This window comes from Moschus berezovskii, chromosome 26 (assembly GCF_049115385.1).
Source record: "Moschus berezovskii isolate FMDL1 chromosome 26, NW_MosBer_1.0, whole genome shotgun sequence".
Classification (NCBI taxonomy): Eukaryota; Metazoa; Chordata; class Mammalia; order Artiodactyla; family Moschidae; genus Moschus; species Moschus berezovskii.
The window spans coordinates 43888214-43909447 of NC_142485.1; the positions used below are offsets into that span (position 1 = coordinate 43888214).

General features: G+C 53.6%; 1 protein-coding gene across 1 annotated transcript in view; it reads right to left on the minus strand.

The window, feature by feature from the left end:
* The window catches only part of DLGAP2 (DLG associated protein 2), a 690510-nt gene that overhangs the window by 45162 nt on the left and 624114 nt on the right, over nt 1–21234 (minus strand). Inside the window, exons 8-9 of the mRNA XM_088832602.1 lie at nt 7245–7392; nt 2782–2998 (exon numbers count right to left, since the gene is read on the minus strand). Of these exons, the coding sequence (XP_088688728.1) occupies nt 2782–2998; nt 7245–7392 (365 nt within the window). The remainder of the gene's footprint in view (nt 1–2781; nt 2999–7244; nt 7393–21234) is intronic.

Genomic DNA, 21234 nt, shown 5'->3' on the forward strand with positions numbered 1-21234 from the left:
TCCTTCACGATATCAATAACCTTCCCTCCCTAGAAGAATCGGGTGAAATGCATATTTAGACAAGTAAATCTATCTGATAAATCACTTCACAGATGAGAAAGAAGCCATGTGTGAAATGAAAGTAGATGTTTTCAAAACCACTTCATTTAGTGAGGGGACCCTAATCAATACGTGGGGTGTTTGGTGATGAGGGAAGCAGTGGGTTGGAGAGTTGTGCCGGCCACGGGTCCCAGTGCCCAGTGGCGGAGTCTGGTCCTGTTTCAGGTCCCTGGAGATCAGATTACAAGTCTCTGTTTCAGCTGCATCATCACCCATCTTGAAGGGCAGAGGGAAATCACAGGTGAACCCAAGCCCCAGACGAGAGAAACGCTCAGTGGCAGAGTCAGCCTGTGCACGCTGAGGACGGAGTGCCTGATACACGTTCCCAAGCTGCCAATGGCCCTTTCATGCACACGGTTGGTATTTAATTACTGTTAGATGAATATCAACATTACATATTTGCGTTTATACAGGTGATGCAACCAAAGGACACCAACTTTTATGTTTCAGGCTTAAAAAGACATTTAAGTACATCTTATTGTTCAAAAATAATCACTGGGAATGTTTTTGAATAACTTTTTGGGGAATTATTTTCAAAAGCTAATTTTAGAAGTATAAAAGAAAATGTGCTTGTCAAAATAATCTCTCTTTCTACACACACACATCAACCAAGGATGGTTATTAAATGCATGATCTTCCAAATAGTATTTCAACATAAAATCATGGAAACCCTGTTTTTGCCTCACCTCCAGACAGGGGCTTCTCATTTCTTTGGTATGTTTCATAATCCTATTAAGTAGACTGTTGCTGCAGGCCATCACTATTCTATTTAGGAGAGAAAAATTTACAGATATTTAGAGTAAAAGACGGGAAGGGAGGAATTAAGGATTCGTCTGCACCTTTAAAAAAGGTAGCTTGGAATTCTATATTTCAATTATTTCAAGCAACCTGATATTTTTCCTGATGTTATCCATCTCATCTCGTACTCCCCAGACCACTCCCTAACTTTGGAAAGCATGCCTGCCTCTGCTTCCCCACTGTTGTCTGGAAGAATTTTGACTCCATAACTAGGTCAACATTCAGGAGAAACTTGGAAGAGAAGCATTTTTTTCTTTTGTTAATACATTTGGGGCATACATGTTAGGAATACAAAGATGTATTGGTAATACTCGGTAAAATGATATGTACATAAATTAGAACTTCAGTTTGAGCTCTGCACTGGTTCTTGTATTATGTCTGTGAAATCTGTTTTATAGTTATTCCTCTGGAGTGATAGGTCTATAAACAAGAAAGTAATTTTCCACCAGGTGATTATTGTTTCAGAGCATTTCTGAAGACCCAGAGCATGCTTAACTGTTGTTTGCTCGCAGGAGACACTCAATGAATATTGGTGAACCTATCAGTAATTACCGCTTACAGCACATTTTTAAAATCTGCAACGATAGTAAGGTAAGTAAGATAGAAACTTCCTTAAGTTTCTAATTAGTTCACTTTCCACACTTTTCCCCACAAGGGCAAAGCGTGAGGGGTGGTCCCTGACGTCACGGACACAGGGTGCCTCAGGGGAAAAGCTGGGGCTGGGCTCCACGGCCCCCAAAGGCTTTGGCATCCACAGCCCTGCGTGGAGTGGGACCTGGTTCCCACAGGGCACGGCTCCCAGAACAGCGCCCACCCTGACCACTGGGCTCGGGCGCATGGGGGTATCACGGCCTCTGCTTGGGGCCACAGGTAACAGGAAAAGACCACCGAGGCCCCACGGCACTCTGAGCTCCCTAACCCTTGGGCAGACCTGGTCATATGCTCAGAGCTTCTGCCTAGCTTGGACACCGAGGAGCAGGAGACTCTGCGAGGCTGACCTGCCCGCTATCCCAGAGGTGGCGGCGCAGGTCTGAATCTGGTGAGCCCTCTCCCGCCTGCAGGCTTCATGAGTGACAGCGAAGGTTCTGGGTGGCCATAGGATCCCCGCGACACCTAGCTCCCGGTCATTGCCAACTGTCCTGGCTTCACACACGTGCAGCTCTGTCGCGGGTGGGTGGCACGGCCTGCCCCCGCCCTGGCTCCCAGGAGCTGTCAATAACTGGGGTCACTTCTCTCCAGTCCTCCTCAGGACCACCCCCACCCCAGCCCCGATGGGTCCAAACCCCACGCTCTTCCCATCACGTTGCTTGGCAACTCTGATCGCTGGCTGCTTCGTGGGCTTCTCTGGGCCGTGTTTACTCAGGGTGCTGCATAAACCAGCACAGTGCACAGAATGTCAGACAGTGATGCTTAGCTTAGGTGACAAATTATCACATTTATCTTGACTTTCCCCAAGAACTGAAGGAGACTGTGACCTTCAGTTCCGTGAATGGTCTGCTCTGTGGCAGGCATTGTGTTGATGGATCTGCCCGTGCAGACTTGGGCTGGGCCCGCGGTGAGGACCCCAGGTCACTGCACGTCACCTGAGGTTTTACTGCTGTCTATTCAACTTCAGTATCTAAAACACAATCACCTCCCAAACATCAATGTTTTTCATATACAAAGCTTTAAGAAAACTCTGCTTGACTGTTATAAGGAACCTTGACAATCAATAGATTTCATCCTAAGGAAAAGAAAAGCGATCCAGGAAAGAAACATTTCAAAACAACACTGCAAACACCTGGAAAATTTCCGGATGTTTGGAGAGAACTCACCCCAGTCCGTGAGGACAGAGGTGCCCCACACCTGTCCATCTGGGGGTGTGTGTCAGAGGGCGCCCCTTACCTGTGGGCCGGATGGTGGAGGCAGCGTCAGCGGGGATGGTCAGGGGCACGCACTCGTCGTCCTGGGAGTAGCCTGCTTGAATGGCACGCAGGTAGCTGTGGCTGCGTGTCCGGAAGCATCCTGGGAGGTCCAGCGCGTCCATGGCCTGAGACTCCACTTCGCTGAAGACCGACTCGCACACCGACTCGAACTGCCCGTTGACCTCGGCCTCGCTCATCTGGAAGAGCGAGAGCGCGGCTGACGGCTCGGCTTGGCCAGGCGCCACAGCCACGTGCCACCGGAGAAGCGCGCAGAGCTCACCCGTTGGCACGCACTGCCCGCCATGCACAGCTTAATTAATTTGAAGTCGGCACACTGGGAGCCATTAAGCTTGGGGAACACTGAGAAAAACCACCAGTTCCCACTGTGCCCTGGAAAGTCTACAGACCCGAGGCAGAGCTTTAAAGTGGGACTGGCAGTTAACACTGAGGTCAAGAGGAACAGCGAGGTTAAAGGTTAGCCCTCCGTGCAAAGTATCCGTCATCCCTCTTTTTCTGTTTTCATGGCCCAGGCTGTTCCCAGCTCAGACAAGCCAGGTATGGACGCTGTGCTCACAAAGACCCACGGGCGTGGCTCTCTCTGCTTCCGCCCTGCCCGGCGCCCCGGGCTGAGGAGACAGACCCCTGCTCAGCCACGAGCTCGCCCCCGTGGCCCGGAGGCGGCTCCGGCCTGTGTCCCGGAGGCACCTCAGTCTCTCATGCTGCAGGGCGCAGCCCACACTCCGCTGGGTCCCTCCCTTCCTGCAGCGTGGGCTGGCAGTGCCCGCCCTGAGTTTGGCGGTTCAGCAGGTAAAGTCATTATTCTCAAGCCTAACATTTCATTTCTGGGTAGAGAGTCGCCCTGGGACCCTGTGTGACGAAATGAATGACTGGGCCTTGGAGAGCGAGGGTCCTGAGGGCTGCACTCCAGGGGCCTGACTGTGGGGGAGCAGAGGGCCTCCGTGTGCTGTCCTCGCCGAATGCGGTTTCCTGAGGTTTCTGGGGCCTCCCAGGAGCCACCTCTAGGGGTTTAAACGGAACTCAGTAGCAGGACACAGAGTAGGCTTAAGAGCCTGGGGTGGGGGTGAGGGGAGTGCGGATTGTAGGAAAGAGGATTCCAGGCTGGGCCCGTGAGCTGCAGCCGCTCCGAGGCCTGGTTCGTGGGGACCCAGACAGGTGACTCCTCCCCAACCCCCTGCCTCCCAGGGCACCTCGTGCTAACATGGAAGCGGGTCAGGAGATGCCCTTGGGGACGCTGATGGGGAGGGCCAGAGTTCTGCGTGGAATTGGGGCTCAGGCAGAGGCCAAGACAGTTCTCCTGGGTGACCTGCTGGGTCCCTGCTTGGGGCTCATGGAGGGGCCCGGAAACCTGGGCTGGTCTCCCCACCACCCCCATGCAGGGGGCCTCTGCCCTCGGAACCCCACCTGCCCCCGGCGCCCCAGACACGCCTGAGGGCAGCGTCCTCACAGCGGCCACAGCCAGGTACGGTCTCAGCCCAGTGCCCAGCTGAGTCACTCACTCCACCCCTGGAATGTGACCCACAACTTCCCGAACACGCCCGCTACGTTGACAGGTCAATTTTGAAAAGTATTGCTCTAAATACCAGACCGATCTGTTCCCTCTAACTGCTCACAGAGAAAACGCAGGTAAAGAATTGCCCTTCTTCAGAGAAGGCTGCTTCTGCCCACCTCTAATCACAGACCTGGGCCTGGGTCCCTGCACTTACCTGAGATGCTTCCCTGGTTCCCTGCTTCTATTAACACCTGAGATTATTCACAAGAGCTCCACTCACTGGACAAATCCCAGTGAGCATGGCCTGGGAGGAAGGTGCTGAGGGGGCCTTAAAGGTAGGACTGCTGACCCGGAGCCCGGGGTGAGGGGACACTGAGGTTGTTCAGGCAGAAACGTTCAGAGAAACAGCCTCGGGAGACTGCACCATGCGAGCAGTTTCAGGGTGTCTGATGCCGGAAAGCAGCAGACGAGTTCGGGCAAAGACAGATGCCGACACACTCGGTGCCTATTGAGGGAAATGCATCCTAAACTCTCTACTCTGGCTCGAAGTATGCCATTTCCTTCCGTTCCAGGTTTTCCCTTATGTGGAACTATATCAGAAAGTCTCAGACTGTTTCACATCATTTACGTCAAAGACTCACGTCAGACAACCTAAAGAGGCCAGAAACCGTGTGGGGTCGCCTGCGCCCGCCAGTCCCAACACGGGCTCTTGGTGGGTCCTCCCTCTCTGCAAACCCACAGGCCCAAGGTCTTTCTCCCTCTGGAAGAGGTGCTATCACCCTCACAAGTACATTCTGGACACTCAGGGATGGGGTTCAGTGAGGACAGCTCGGCCAGTGCTTCCAGCCACAAAGTTGACCAGCGAGGCCCTTCAAACAAGGGGGGACTTTTCCCCCAAACAAATAAGCAGTTGAGAAGGACCTCAGCTGGTCTAGACTGGAACTGAAATGGCCTTTTCTGACTAGCTTGAGGGAGATTTGGAAAAGTGGGCATTTTGCTCTGCAACTCAAGCCGCAGCTCAGCCCGACATGAGGTGTCCCAGGAGGATGTAAAGTCAATGTGCTGGCTTCTCTAGTGAACTGCAAGCGCAGGAAAGCACTTAAACTGCTTCTGGAGAACGTGGGGTTTGAGATACCAGAGAAGAGAATATCAGCAGATGGTGAGGAATGTGGGTCCTGGTGGCAGAAAGCCCGATACCCACTGAGGGCGGGTTTTCCAGGGTCAGGACGGTGGCACTTGCAGAGCAAGGCGGCGGCTGGGGTGGGTTGGAGCCAGGACCCTGGATGCAGCTGCTGGCGCTGGAAAACGGGGCAGCTGCTGCGGGAACCGGCACGCAGGCTCCTCGGGAGACCACAGCTGCACCCGCAGGAACGGGGTGAGCAGCATGAGAACTGGGAGCGGAGACACGGACAGACGCTCACACACCCATGTTCACACGGTGTCACGCGCAGCAGCCAAGGGGGGAGCAACACGGTGTCCACTGACAGATGACCGGCACCCAGTGCGGGCCAGCCACACGGCCTGCTGCTCGGCCTTGAGGAGGAGCAGCGCCACACGGCCTGCTCAGCCTTGAAGAGGAGCAGCGCGTCCTGACACAGGCGACCGACGGAGGAAGCGAGGCAGGGCAGACGCGAGGACAAAGGCTGTGTGAGTCACTCCTGTGACCCCCGGGGGAGACAGAGGGGGCCGGCGGGGCGCAGGGCCAGCATTTCGTGGGGACAGCTTCAGTTTGGGAAGATGAGAGCATTCTGGAGATGATGGTGGGGGTGGTTGCCCAACAACGTGACGTGCCAAACGCCACGGGATGTACACTGAAAGGCGGTTCAGATGGTACACGCTGTGGATTTTAGGTACATTTCACCACAGTGAAAAGAGAAAGGATGCATGACAGAAAGAAGCTACACTCACACTGACACAGCTTTGCGAAGACAACGAGAAGGCAGGAGCAGCGGGCGGCAGGCTCCGCTGGGGGGAAGGCGGATGCTGCTCCCGCAGGGGCGCTGGGATGCCCCCTGCCCTGCGGATGCCCCCTGCCCTGCGGTCTCCTGATGACCCACCCCCACCCCTGCACGCCCAGCAAAGCGCCTGGGTTCCTGGGAAAACGGAGCAGCCGTCAGAGCGATCTGGACGGTGCATGGATGAAGCACACGGAGACTCGCAGGAAGCAGGATGTGGCCACGGGGGCCTCAGCAAGGCAGCCACCGCAGGAAGGCGAGCAGATACCAGGCGGGAGCCCCTCCTGCCCTCAGCCTCCGGGCTGGCTTGCCTCCCGCCCAGGGAGCAGCTGAGCCACTGTGCCCAGAGACCGCCCGTCCAGACAGCTGTCCCACTGTGGCTCCCTCACACCCAGCGGCGCCAGGTCCAGAAACATCAGCAGCCAGGCTGGGTGTGAGCACAGCGGTGGTGAGGGTGTGAGGGGCGGGGAGAGGTCCCCGAGCGCCCCTCTGCGGGTCCCCTCCCACGGGGCCCCCTTCCTCAGGCGGCAGAGCCGGGGGCGTCTGGAACACCTGCATCCTCAGAGAGCAAGGTAGGGTGCGACCTGCCGGCTCGCCTGCAGCTGCGGGGACAGTCTGTCCGCAGAAACACCAGCGACCTCGGGGGGCTGGTGCTGCGGGGCTCTGTGTGTCCCCTCGGGTGGGACTCAGACCCTGCGCATGGGGGGCCCTGGCCCAGGGAAGGAGGCTGCTCCATGTGGGGGGACGGCAGGGGGACGCAGCGGATGCTCCCGTCAGCCCTGCTCAGAGGAGCTGGGAGTGCGAACGACCGGACACAAAGACCCCACCACGCCCACGGAGCTCCCAAGTGTGATGGCACAGGAGCACTCCCGGCTGGGACTCTGCAGCAGGGGGCTGACCGGGAGGGGAGAGGGGCCCCACCTGGCTCAGGCCTGAGTCTGCAGCAGGGGGCTGACTGTGATGGGAGAGGGGCCCCACCTGGCTCACGCAGCTGGCCTGGCTGAGGGTGCTGACAGCACGCATGTAGCTCTGGTTCCGGGAGCGGAACTTCGGGGAGTTGTAGTTGGGAGAGGGGTCCAGCCCGTGGCTGGCAGGCCCGTCGCTGGCAGCTTGCAGGTAGCTCTGGCTACAGGAGAGAAAGAGAGAAGACAGAGGCCTCATGAGCATCGCTGCAGGGATCACGTGTGCCAGTGCCCGGGGCCGCTACCAAACCCCATCCCACGGTGGACGTCTCGGGCTCGTGGTAATAACATTCTGGACAGACATGCTCACGGCTGTGGGTTCATCAGCACCAATGGGGCAGACTACTTACAGACTTGCTTCAAAACCTGATTTTTTATGATCAGGTAGTGAAATCGGGATCATTTCACGCAGAAAGAAACCTAACCCTGAAAGCATGGATAACTCACACAGCCTAAGAGCAAACTGGACTCAGAAGTCCATGAGAGTCTCATACAGGTCAGGGTAGCTTTAGGCAAATTTACACACTCAGAAAAATAGAAGAAAAAAAATCAAAGGTGTGCCAGCCGTTTTAACCTATGTGAAGTTGTCCAGATTATGCAATAGAAGCAGAGAGCAGACTGAAAAATCCCTATTATCATCATAATGGTCATTTCCTTCCAAACAGCCTTAACAATCAATTTCCTCTAGTCTGCCTCCTTGTTTTCTGCAAGATCTTGAAAGCACAGGGGAAAGCCTGAGGATGTCTGGCAAAGTAAGGGTCCAGCTGGGTCAACATTTCTGGTTAAATCGAGCTCCTTTCAGGTTTGGTGACAATCTTTCCACAATCAAGACAGGCTGCGTTTTATCTGACCCCCAAGCTGGAATAATGTGGACAACAATAATGGATTTATTCTTCCTTCCTACTGTGGATCACAGTGAGACAGTTAACTGGGGTAATTGCATAGGCCTGTGTATAAAAGTTAGGTTGCTAATTCTGACTCCATGTCTTGACCACAGTATGTTCCCTGCTTTTTAAAGTAAGCCCTTGATGTAAATTGATTTCTTGGTGATTTACTTCTTTAGAAATAGGGCAGCAGAGAGAAAACTTGCTTGATTGTAAGTTCAGATTAAGGAAGCTCATTTACTTTAAGGTCATTATTTCAGGTAAAGTTAATAGTATGTATTTTTAGTTACTAATAGAATACAATTTATAAATTATTATAATGGTAATAACTTTGTTTTAAAATTAGGTATATAACATATTCCAGCTCTTATATCCCTTCTTTCCATATAACAGACCAAAAAAGAAGAGAAGAGAAAAGGAAAGGAAACGGGAGAGAAATGAGCCTGGGGCCGCCCTGACCTTGGCTTGTAAAGAGTCCAGGTCTCTGCCAGACTCCTTGTCACCCATGCTGCTCGGGCCCAGGTCAGGGCGGGGGTCTGCACACTACAGTTTCTACCAGTTAGCACTTTTATCTTACTTCCAATTGAAGAGCTTTCCTGCCGGGAGCCAGTGAGGGAAATCCTACCCGTGGCAAAGGTCAACTGGGGAAGAGGCCTGACGGGCAAAGGCTAATCAGGACTCGAGGAACCCCCTGGACTTACCTGAGCATCTACCCCAAAGAAAACCGGAGTCTGACTGCTTTACTATCTCACGCCTCTTACCAAGTCCTCTAATACTTACGGGGGCTTCCCCCCAACCACCTTTCTCTGAAAATATTAATTCAGAGCTGTAGTTTAAAAGTTCTCCTCGGCTTAATAGGAGTGTTCCAATCCAAGCCCCTCTGATAGCTTTCTAACTTGCATGACAAGTTTGTCCAGGCTCTTACAACTACGAATGTGACTGTTTACAGCCTCCCAGCCATGCAAGGACAGAAAGCCTAATATTCTAAAATACAGGAATTTGCTGAAGAAGTTAAAATCATTACAATAGTACTAAAAAAGATTTCATTGTTGAATCAATGCTTGCTGCAAAGTTTCCTCTATCTATTGTATCCTTGGAAATATATTAATCACATATAGAGAATATAAGTAGTAGCCTTTGATTTAACCACATCAGATCTTAAGTTAATAAATTCCTTTCTTGTAGCTCACTACACCTGTGCCTTATAGGAATGTAACTTTGTCATGTGTCTAGCACCTGACTCTAGGAAAATCATCTTAAAAGAATATAAGACTTTTTCTAGCTAACTAACCTTTGTTAGGAGAGAGGGCCATAAACTGTTAGCATGCCACCTGGCCAGAAGATGATGTAAACCACCCAAAACTTTTGTATATCACAAGACATACAAAAATGAGCCCTGATCCTGATAAGGGTCAAGACTGCTGACCCCGCGTGATTTTGGCGTGACTCTATACCTCTCTTTCTCTATTTTTTATGTGCACAACTTAGGGTATAAAAGCAGCACTGGAAAATAAAGTTTTGGGCCTTGCTCACTGAAGCTTGGTCTCCCCGTGTCGTTCTTTCTCTTTTTCCATCCTTTTCTCTATTCTCCTTTTTCTGGTTGAGATCCTTGGAGCGCTGGGCCCTCTGAGTTTACTTATCTGCCTGGGCTTCTAAGACCCACTCGAGGGGGTGCCCTGGTGGGGTACCTCCAGTGATTCGAGAGGGCACCTGCGGCCTATGTAAACAGAGCAAACCCCGTGCTGGGGTTTTATTGGTTTCCAGAGTAAACCAAGGAATCATCAGCCCCTGTCTCTCTCTCTCTCTTTCTCTCTCTCTCTCTGACGCCGACGCGGTTCATCCCGAGGATACCCTGGGCCATATCGAGGCTGGTCCCCGATACTTTTCCTTCTGTTAACACTGCTCTTTGCTGATTCAACATTCTCACATTTAAGTTCTCAGCATCTGTAAAAGCAGGGCTGTGTCTTCTTTATCTCTGTATCCAGATTTCCAGCCCAGAGCCTGGCACTGTGAGTGGGGTGACTCAGAACTATGGCTGGGTGGCACCCACACAGGAGTCTGTATTTGTGATTCTACGTTCAGATATCTTCTAACTCACGACCACCTCTTTATTCCAGCACTGGGCAGCCACTGAGAGATGAGCTGCCACTACAGGAAGCTAACCACGGGTTTTCTTTCACACACAGGCTCCAGACATCCAACATTCATGATGCGCTGTTATGCTAGCCCCTGGAAGCACCCTGCACCAGCCCGTCGGTCTTCACAGGGACCCCACATGCTTGGGCCTCACTGCAAATGGGGAGCCACCTCGCCCAGGTGCCCCCAGAGTGAACGCAGACGCCCAGGTGCCCCCAGAGCGAACGCAGAGCTAGACTCCAGGCCCAGGCAGCCTGGCTCCAAAACTGATGCTTTTTGCTCCAAGATCTGGGCAGCTGAGTCAGAGGAGCAGAGGTTGCAAAGGTCTGGTCCCTAACTACAGCCCCACTTCATTATGGTGGCTTAGCAATGGCAAGCCACTCCAGTACTCTTGCCTAGAAAATCCCATGGATGGAGGAGCCTGGTGGGCTGCAGTCCGTTGGGTCGCTAAGGGTCGGACACGACTGAGCGACTTCACTTTCACTTTTCACTTTCACACATTGGAGAAGGAAATGGCAACCCACTCCAGTGTTCTTGCCTGGAGAATCCCAGGGAAGGGGGAGCCTGGTGGGCTTCCATCTATGGGGTCACAAAGAGTCGGACACAACTGAAGTGACTTAGCAGCAGCAGCAGCAGCATCCTCCAACACACCCGGCAGGCCAGGGAGCCCTGCAGGTCACAGACCTGGGGACTGTTGGGAAAGTGCTTTTTCCAGATTATTTCCATAATTAGACTGAGTGTGTAAATATGGAAATATTCAGACTAAGGTTTAACTGCAGTCACAGGAGAAGGGGTGCTTGTGTTCACCCCATGCAGGGCTGGGCGCTCGGACCCTAGAAGTGACACCGGAGAGCCCGCCCCTGGGGACCTTCTCTTTGGGGACAGCTGAAACCTCCCAGCCCTGAAAAGCCTCCCGAGGACGACAGAAAGCCGGCATCAGGCTCAGAATCGGTTCCCTGTGTGACTGGAAGGTGGGAGGGCCCTGGGCTGGAGACCGAGAGGAGAGGCGGCATTGCGGGCTTCGGGGCCAAGCTGCCCACCCACCCTGCTTTCCCTCTTGTGCGTCCCAGACTGCCAGACCTGCTGCTCTGGGTCTGCTCCTCACGGTGCTCCTCTTCTAACCAGCAGCGCTGTGGGGAAAGGCCTGTGTGCCTCCTGGTAAATTCTGCAGACTTTCACCAGCAGGTGCCCGGAATGCTGCCAGGCGCTGATGCCAGCAACGATGGAGGGATGATACCAGACATAAACACGGGGCACCCAGTTACACATGGAGTTCAGAGGAGCAGCAAGGCACCCTCACTAGCAGCATGCTCCCAACATCGTCCCAAACGTGTCCCTTAGGCTAGAGGAAGGCAGACGTCACTGTCTTAAATCTGGCGCTACTATGACAAGGCGCACTTGGACCTACAGGGTCGGAACGCGGACGGGGTCACAGATGGTCCGAGGGCACAAGGGTGGACAGAGGGGCTGTGGGGAGACGTGGCTGCGGAGTAGCTTCCGGAAAAGACCAGTGGGGCCTGTGCAGCCCCCTCTGGAGTCTGGACTTGATGCCACACGCACAGGAAAGCCCTGCCAGTCCTTCCCTGCAGAGACGGGTGCTCAGAGGGTGTGCAGGAGTGGGGGTGCAGACGCAGAGCCCCTGGTCACTGCCACAGTACAGTGCTCAGTCCACCCTCAGGAGGCCTGGACGGGGGGCGGGACCCGCAGCCCGGGCTCGTCTGTGGAGTTTGGGAGAGGGGTCTCAGGGCACACCTGGGGGCTGACGAGGTCAGGGGTGCTCAGATGCGGCCCCACCTTTCCTTGTGAGAGTCTGTCTGAACAAAACATTTCAGAAGTTTAATTTTTTTGGAAAAGAGCAAACCTAGGTGAAGTCATCATAAAACGCAGTGCTTTTTTTTCTGAAATAGAAATCACAGAACAGAGAAACAAGCACCACTGGTTATTACAGACGAGACAGACGGTGTCTGTGAGCTGTGCAGGTGATGGCTCTGGGCGGCCTCCTCCTCTGTAACCCCCCCCCACACACCCTCACAATGCGCTGCTCAGCCTTCGCCCTTGACTGAAAGTGAAGTGGGGTCTCCTCCTGGGTGAGAAACAGCGTGACAACTGGTCACTTGTACATCTTCTTTTGTGAAGAGACGTTTCACCTACCCCCGCATTTTTAACCAGGTTATTTCTAGTTTTGTTTTATGTGAGTTCTTTATATATTCTGTACTCAAATCCTTTGTCAGATATTCAAGTATTTTCTTCACTTTGTGGCTTGCCTTGTTCCCTCCTTGTTGGGAGTGTTTTGGTGAGCAGACGTTTTAAATTTTGATGGCGAGAGTCACTCTTCAGTCACACTGATTTATTCTATTTGAGTTTTCCTTAACCCGAGAAGTTTCACCCCCAAGGGACAACTGGAGACACGTGTAGATATTTTGTTGTCACAGCCTGGGGATGGGAGCCTCTGAGTAGAGACCAGAGATGCTCCTAATTCTATAGCACACAGCCACCTGCCAACCAAAAAGAATTTTTTGCCCCAAATATCAGCAGTGCTGAGGCTAAAACAACGCTGGTCTATTCTGACACCAATATCCTTGTCTTAAGAGCAGACAGCCTCCAAACACACAGCATCACCCACATTTCCCTCGGGTGAGTGTCGAGTGGGCATTCACCAAGATAGACTATATTCTGGGCCACAGAACAAACCTTAACACATTTGAAAGAACAGAAATCATACAAAGTATGTTCTTGGACCAAAATAAACACAACTAGAAATCAATAACAGAAGAATTTCTGGAAAATCCCCAAATATGTGAAAGTTAGACGACAGTCTTCCAGATTGGCTCAGAGAGGAAGTCTCAGAGGAAATTTAAACGTATCTTGTACAGATACGTTGGTGGGGGTGGGGTGGGGGAAAGCTAGAATGAACCATGCAGTACTAGATTATAGATAGAGACATGGGTGTGAATCCAAGTTTGGCATCATACACATGCCAGTGGATAAACAAAATAAATGACATAGATATGCATGTGTGCCAGCTCTCTCTGCTGCTAAGGGAACCGACAGTGAGCACACCCGGGGCTGGACCTTCGTTTCTAAACACCGCTCTCCTGAGTGGCAGTAGGGAACCCTGCAGGGACGCTGGGCCCAGGCTGGGAGAGAAGCAGCCCGAGCGGCTGGCCCAACTTGGCTCTTTATTAAGACTGTTTGGGCTCTTCTAAGATCCTCAGCATCTTCTTCCTGCCAGTTTCTTTAAAAACGGTGGCTGCCCTGAATCGACACCTCGATCTGGAGAGAATTAACACCGTGCCAACACTTCAGTCTCCGTCAAAGTTTCTCTCTCCATTTGTGTTGGTCCGATTACGTGGAGCAGAGCCTGCAGTCCTCAGGCAGCCAGGCTGCGTGCATCCATGCACATGCTCTGCATACACAGTGAATTCATAGACACGCGTCCTAACAGACAAACAGCTGCGGAGGCCATGGCCGTGCTCTGTGCAGGGCTGGCTCTGCAGGGCTCCCGCCTGGTGCGCCCTGCTGTCACGCTGGGTTCAGAAGGGCCTCTGTCCTCTGTCGGGCTCAACCGCCCCAGTTCTTCAGTGGCTGTTTGTTTAGAGACCTCACTGCTGAGAGGCAGAGGCCGACTCCCCCGCAGCACCACTCACCTCACCTGTGTGCTTTCTCAGATCCTCTGGAGCAGGGACAGGGCTTACCACCCACACTCAGCTGATGAGAGGCAGCTCCCGTTCCCAGGGTGAAGGCCCCTGTCCAGGAACAGATCCAAGCTACCGGCAGCGTGGCTGCCCCTCCTCATTCCCAAGGTTGCAAGGCCTCGTGTCAGCCCGGGGGTGTCAGCCAGGAGTGTGTGCATGGGGGGCTGGCAGGGACCAGCTTCACTAAAGTGGCTCTGAGGGAGGTCTTTCTTGAGGTGAGACCCTCCCATGTTTTCTCATACGTGTCCTTTCTGCTATTAAAAGAGTCCGTTGTTGGCTTCAGGGCCCTCTAAGCCCACTGAGAGACGACAAAGCTGTGCCTCCTGGATGCCAAGTTCTCCCAGAGGCGGCTGACGCTACAACCAGACCGTCACAGATGACAGCGTCTGCGAGGGACACCAGGGTCCCCCGGGCTCCGCCAAAAGGCAGCACATATGCTTCAATAGGATTAAATTTCCCGATCCGGTGTCTTTCCAAACATCCTCTTTTTTTCCCATTCAAACTAACTTATAGTTCAACTTCTGAATTGCATTTTGAGGAAAAAGTGGCAATATTGCACATAGGATTATGAACTAGATCCCACTGTGAGGAGAGCAAAGAGATTAAAACATCAGAAAGAATGATGAGTGTTAAGGAAAAGCTCCAATTATTTATCTTCCGTGTTATGACACTCTGTCAACATCAATGGAAATAAATGTATCATGAAAAATATCTGCTCTCGTTACAAAGTGATGTGCCTGTAAGCCTTCAGAGATTAAAGCAACAGCTGTAGACGTGAACATGAAAAATTTAACATGAGGGACACATTTCATACAAACACGCATATTTATATATACCACACAACACAGGACACATTGAAAATGCATATTATTAACTAGTAGAGGATGTTCAGCCAGTTTAAAAACAGTCTGGGAGCTCCCCAGAAGGTCACGTGTGATATTCCCAAGAGATCTGGCAGCTCGACCCCCAGGTGCGGGACAAATGAAGGTAACTGTCCACCGAGAGACGTGTGCAGGATTTGTCACAAGAGCCCGAAGTGGAAACAAACGTCGATGAGGTGTGGGAGAAGCTACCGGTGCTGCAGCCGCACGCCGGAGTACTACCCGGCTGTAACAGCAGAGGAGGCTGACACCGGCCACAGCATGGAGGAACCTTAAAGACATGCCGGGTGGGAGAAGCCGGCACGAAGGCACATGCTGCAGGGTTGCACGTCCATGACACGTCCGGAACCGGCGAACCGGGGAGACAGAAAGGACACGGGGTGGCTGTCGGGTGGGGGTGGGGGGAGCTGGGCGGCTCCTCAGCGGGAATCTACGTCCTGATCACAGGGACCTGTGAATACACCACAAGCCACTGAGCTGCACACGTCAAGGGGATGAACTGCATGGTCTGTAAATTATATCCTAGTCAAGGGGTTAGGAATCAGGTGTGGAAAGAAACATGTTTAGTTTTCTGTCACTTGTCAACTGAAGTGTGATGATTCAGGAGGGGTTTTCAGAAGCCAGAGGAGGCACCGTCACTGGCTCACGGTGCGTCCAGGGGCCCTGGCCTCCCTGGGTGGGGAAGGCCCTGAGGCCATAGAGTGAGCAGTCACGCAACCCCCACCAAGCGCAGCCACTGTGCTCGCATCCTGCGAAGCCCCTGCGCATCTCTGGGGCCGCATTTCATGATGGCCTGCTCATTTCATGATGGTGCACTCACCCTCCTGGGAGGTGACCCCAGGCCCAAAAGTCCCCACGCAGTTGCTACAGACTCTGCACAAAGATCGCTACCTCGGGAGGGTGCCTGTGTTACTTCAGTGCTACACACACATTTTCAAAGCCCGTGGTGCATCATCACAGCTGTGTGATAAACTAGCAGCTCAGATGAGCATGACACCGAGCAGTGGCATGTCCCAAAGCGGAGCTGCCATCACAGCCTCGGCCTCTGAGTCACGACAGGGCCGCGTTCCGTTCCTTTCCAGAGGTGAGAGACGCCAAGTGTCCAGGAGGGGTAGTGGTGGGCACCGAAGTGAGTCTAGCGCAGGGCCTCAGGTGCTGAAAGGAATCATCTTACCCAGAGGCGGTGTTTCAGGCAACAAGGCGGGAGAGTTCCTGAAGCCAACACAGAGCTGGGGGTGCTCCCTCCAGGTGGTCAGAGCCGAGCATTGGGAGACTCCTGGGGTCGCCTGCCCTGCAGGTTGTGGCTAGAGGCTCTTGGGGTTGCCTGCCCTGCGGGTCGTGGCTAGAGGCTCTTGGGGTCACCTGTCCTCCGGGTTGTGGACAAGAGGCTCCTGGGGTCGCCTGCCCTGCAGGTCGTGGTGAGACGCTCCTGGGGTTGCCTGCCCTGCGGGTCGTGGACGAGAGACTCCTGGGGTCTCCTGCCCTGTGGGTGGTGGACGGGAGACTCTGGGCCACAGACATGGCTGTCCTCCTCCAGCTGGTCACAGAGCTTCTCTGGCCCCTGCAGAGGGATGGCTGAGGGTGGGGAGAGCAAGGCTTCGAGGCCAGGAGACCCCAGTCTGGAGTCAGGGTTTCCGGGACCCCCGCTCCCTGGTGTGTGGCTGAGTGAGTCTGTGTGGTGGCCGCCCCTCCTGCCCCGCCAGCCCGCTCGCTCACTCCAGGTCTAGCAGGGGTCTAGGGACAGGCAGCAGCAGCAGCAGCAGCAGGTTATATATATATATATATCAATAACCTCAGATATGCAGATGACACCACCCTTATGGAAGAAAGTGAAGAGGAACTCAAAAGCCTCTTGATGAAAGTGAAAGAGAGTGAAAAGGTTGGCTTGAAGCTCAACATTCAGAAAACAAAGATCACGGCATCTGGTCCCATCACTTCATGGGAAATAGATGGGGTAACAGTGGAAACAGTGTCAGACTTTATTTTTTGGGCTCCAAAATCACTGCGGATGCCGATTGCAGCCATGAAATTAAAAGACGCTTACTCCTTGGAAGGAAAGTTATAACCAACTGGATAGTATATTAATAAGCAGAGACATTACTTTGCCAACAAAGGTTTGTCTAGTCAAGGCTATGATTTTTCCAGTGGTCATGTATGGATGTGGGAGTTGGACTGTGAAGAAAGCTGATTGCCGAAGAATTGATGCTTTTGAACTGTGGTGCTGGAGAAGACTCTTGAGAGTCCCTTGGACTGCAAGGAGATCCAACCAGTCCATTCTAAAGGAGATCAGTCCTGGGTGTTCATTGGAAGGACTGATGTTAAAGCTGAAACTCCAATACTTTGGCCACCTCATGCGACGAGCTGACTCACTGGAAAAGAGTCTGATGCTGGGAGGGATTGGGGGCAGGAGGAAAAGGGGACGACAGAGAATGAGATGGCTGGATGGCATCACTGACTCGATGGACGTGAGTTTGAGTGAACTCTGGGATTTGGTGATGGACAGGGGGGCCTGGCGTGCTGTGATTCATGGGGTCGCAAATAGTCGGACAGGACTGAGCGACTGAACTGAACTGAGGGAGGCAGGGGACGGTGGGGACTCAGGGCCACCCCTGCCGGCCTGTGCACGCTGCGCCGCCTAAACAGTGGCTGCCGCAGTGTGTGCATCCTGGCGCAGAGCGAGTACCCCGCGGAGGCCGTGGCCACCCTGGGCCGCGCTGGGTGAGAGCTGCGCTCAGGGATGGCCAAGACCGTCTTGGGGGCTCGTCTTGCTGCCTGAGGGCCTTCCACTGCGGTTGGTCTCCACGCCTTTCTCTATGTCTGAGATGGGTTTTTAAGCAAGCACAGAGCCTTTCTTTTTACTAAAATTTCTGACACTTGCTGGTTTATATTAAAAGCTAGTGTCAGGGAGACAAGAAACCACCCACTGAACGTTTCCCAGGAGCTCACAGCATCACAGTGCCCTGCTGGTTTCCGGATCACACACCCCAGGTGGATTCACACGGGCGTCATCAGCTCCAGATCTGAACTTCAATAAACATCTGAGGCGCTTCTGTGGCAGGTAGTCTCTGGACCCCCGACACTTAGAGGAATGCAGGTCTACTGGGGCTGTGTGCGAGGGCGTCCCACTGAGGGACCGTTCAGAGACCTGCATTTTTATCCATATCATCCATAAGCAACAACAAACACACCTGTGAAAAGTCTTCCTGAGGGTGCTGGAGACTGGGATTGTGTCTGCATCAGGGCTGGCCCCGGGGTGACCACACTGGGAAGCAAACGCAGAGCTCTGAGCACACCAGGGTCTGTTGGACTCAGGCGCTCTGTCCAGGGGACATGCCGGATGGCCTGTGCCCAAGGCGGTCCGACCCTACACGGCCTGGGCACTGAAATGGGGGCATGAGCAGGGGATCCCTGATGTTGGGGTGCGCAGGCGCAAATGCGGAAATGGGATGTGCAGTCCAGGTGCGGGGGCAGCAGGGGCGGAAGGCTTCTTGCGAAGGAGACTAGAGTTTGACCACTTGTGCTGGAGCTCATCAAATACTCACTGGCCAAACAGTGAACGGCAGTGCCCTGCCTGGAGAACTCTGAGGGAACATGCAGCCTGACTTTGTTGTTGTTCAGCCCCTCAGTCGTGTCCGACTCTCTGCGACCCCGTGGACTGTAGCCCGCCAGGCTCCTCTGTCCATGGTATTCTCCAGCTAAGAATACTGGAGGGGGTAGCCATGCATGCCCTCCTCCAGGGGATCTTCCCGACCCAGGGACTGACCCCCGAGTCTCCGGCATTAACAGGCGGGTTCTTGACTGCTGAGCCACCTGGGAAGCACTTAGAACTGTCCTAGTCCTTCCCGGGCCTGGTCCCGGAGACACAGTCACAGGACGTGCTCCCTTTTCATCCCTGTCCCGGGCACCCATCTGAGGGCGGTGGAACCAGGCCAGATCCATGACGTGACACTCACACTCAGGCCAGTGCCTGGCTGGACCCTCAGGCCAGGGCATCAGGGGCCGGTGTCCCTCAGGCCTGCCCCTTCCCGGAGGGGCTCTCGGGGCCCATCTGAGGGGGTGTGTGTTCCAGTGACCAGCCTTCTGAGCCCCCAGATGGACACCTTAAGAAGAGGCCTAACAAGCAGGGCACAGCCAGCACTGCTGGTCAGGCTAACCAGCCTGGTGGCTAACAGGTAACCACCGGTGCAGCGAGGGGATGATCCATCAGCACGGCAACCAGTATGTCACCGCTAACCACCTCGGTACCTACGCACCTGCAGTTCACTGAGCTACACACACTGCCCGGGTGCCACTGGGCCGGCACAGACCTGACACACGTGCTCGGCCGGTGTGCACGTAGCTCCCTCTGGGGGCAGAGTCTGCACACAAGGACGGCAGTAAACACTAAATGCCTCCAGGTCGTGGAGATCAAAGAAAAATTCAGTCCACACGCAGTGCTCTTTGATCAAACCGGCAGCAAGAGGAAGTGAGAAAATGCGGATTTTGAAGAGAACGGAAGACGCAGAGAGTCCATGAGAGACAGGTGAGACCAGCCACCGCAGAAGCAGCCTGCCCCAAGGAGGGGGCCGGGGTGCAGCCCCTGCCTCTTCTGGACCATCCAGCATGGGGACGGCCGGGACGGTCCCTTCCTCGGGAAGCCCTTCCGTCTCTGCACGTGGCCGAGACCCTGGCTGCTCCCCCGGCCTCTCCTGCCTGTCCGTGGGCCCTGCCGTCTGAATCAGGAAGGTGGGATACCGCAGCAGCACTGGTCCCTGGGGGTGCCCGCTGTCCTCTGACGCCCCCCTAGCCCCGCAGAGGCAGAGAGCAGGCGTCCTCATGCCTGGCCACCAGGACTGTGGGGGCGAGCCCTCTCGGAACTGCGCACCACCTGCCCCGGCCGGACTTGGCGCCGTTGCCATGCCTGCCCTCCTCACAGCAGCCACTCACTGCATGCCACCCCAGCCCTGCCTGAGTCACAGCCTTGGGGGTTCCACTCTGTCCCTAGGACGTCTGCCTCCAGGCTGGTTTTCTCAGCCCACACACCATCACTAAGGCAGCCCTGGTAACTCCCCCGGGCCTCCTGATGGACACCTAATGGTGTCCACCCAGTTGGATCAACTTTTCTGGAACAGGAATCTGCTAGCTGACTTGAATTTCTTCAGTGGTTCTCTATGGCTTTCAGGAATAGCTTTTGAGACAATTATTAGCGTAACAAGGGAGATGCCTGGGACAGAAGGTTCTAGTGAAAATCATCACTAACAATCCCACAGAAGGAAAGTGAAAGTCACTCAGTCGAGTCTGACTCTTTGTGACGCTATGGACTGTAGTCCACCAGGCTCCTCGGTCCATGGGATTCTCCAGGCAAGAATACTGGAGGGGGTTGCCATCTCTTCTCCAGGGCATCGTCCTGACCCAAGGACTGAACCCAGGGCTCCCACATTGCAGGCAGACTCTTTACAGACTGAGCAACCAGGGAAGCCAACCCCACAGAATGGCCCCTGTTAAAATTTCCTTAAAAGCAATTCTGTCCATCAAACATTATTAAGCACCAACTCTGTCAGGAAAATGGGGGTGAGTTTGACGCTCTCAAGAGACTTAGTATGAAGTCTGGAGAGTGAGACCAACAGGGAACCAGGTAAACTCCTGGGCCAGCATGTGAAGAACATGCTCTGTTCTGCTGGCAACAGCCACTCTGTTCTGTGTTTTCCCTGTTAGTATCGGAAATTAAAAAACACTGCAGCAGATAAATGTTTGTTTCCATTCTGTTCACTCCATTGTATTTTCTGACTGCTGATTTTACAGGTTAAATGTTTGACTACCTACCACTGTATAAGAGGTACGTGCTACTACTACTTAAGAAGAAAGAGATTTTTTTTACTATTGCTGTATCTAATGATAAATGCTGACTTTAACATTTATTTGAATAGTCACCATACAAATGTAGGAATTAATTGACAGTAAAATTTACCATCCTGCTGTGATTGGAGATAATCACTAAATGCGCCTCCATCTGAAATGAAAATAATAGTGTGACTGTACCACGAAACAGATCATGAGTGGAGTCCCCATCAGCTAACAGCATTTGCTGCAGAGCCACGGCATGACCACCACCAGGATAATAAACAGAAATGAGTGGACACCGTCATCTGCGGAGGCGCTAATGTGATCAGGAAGCAGAGAAAGACACAGACGACGGAAAAAGAGAATCATGACACCAAACGCGCAGGAAAAGGACAAACAGAGGAATCTCAGTACGGGAACTCTGCAGTAGTCAGAAGTCACCCGGTACTGGGAGGGTCTGGCCCCGGGACGGGGTCTGTGCTGGAAAAGGAGTCCAGGAGTGCGGAGGCTCCTCCCCAAGTACACATGATGACATTGGGCTTGGAAGTGATTTCAGAGAGAGTCCAGGCTAGTAACCCTCAAATGCTCAC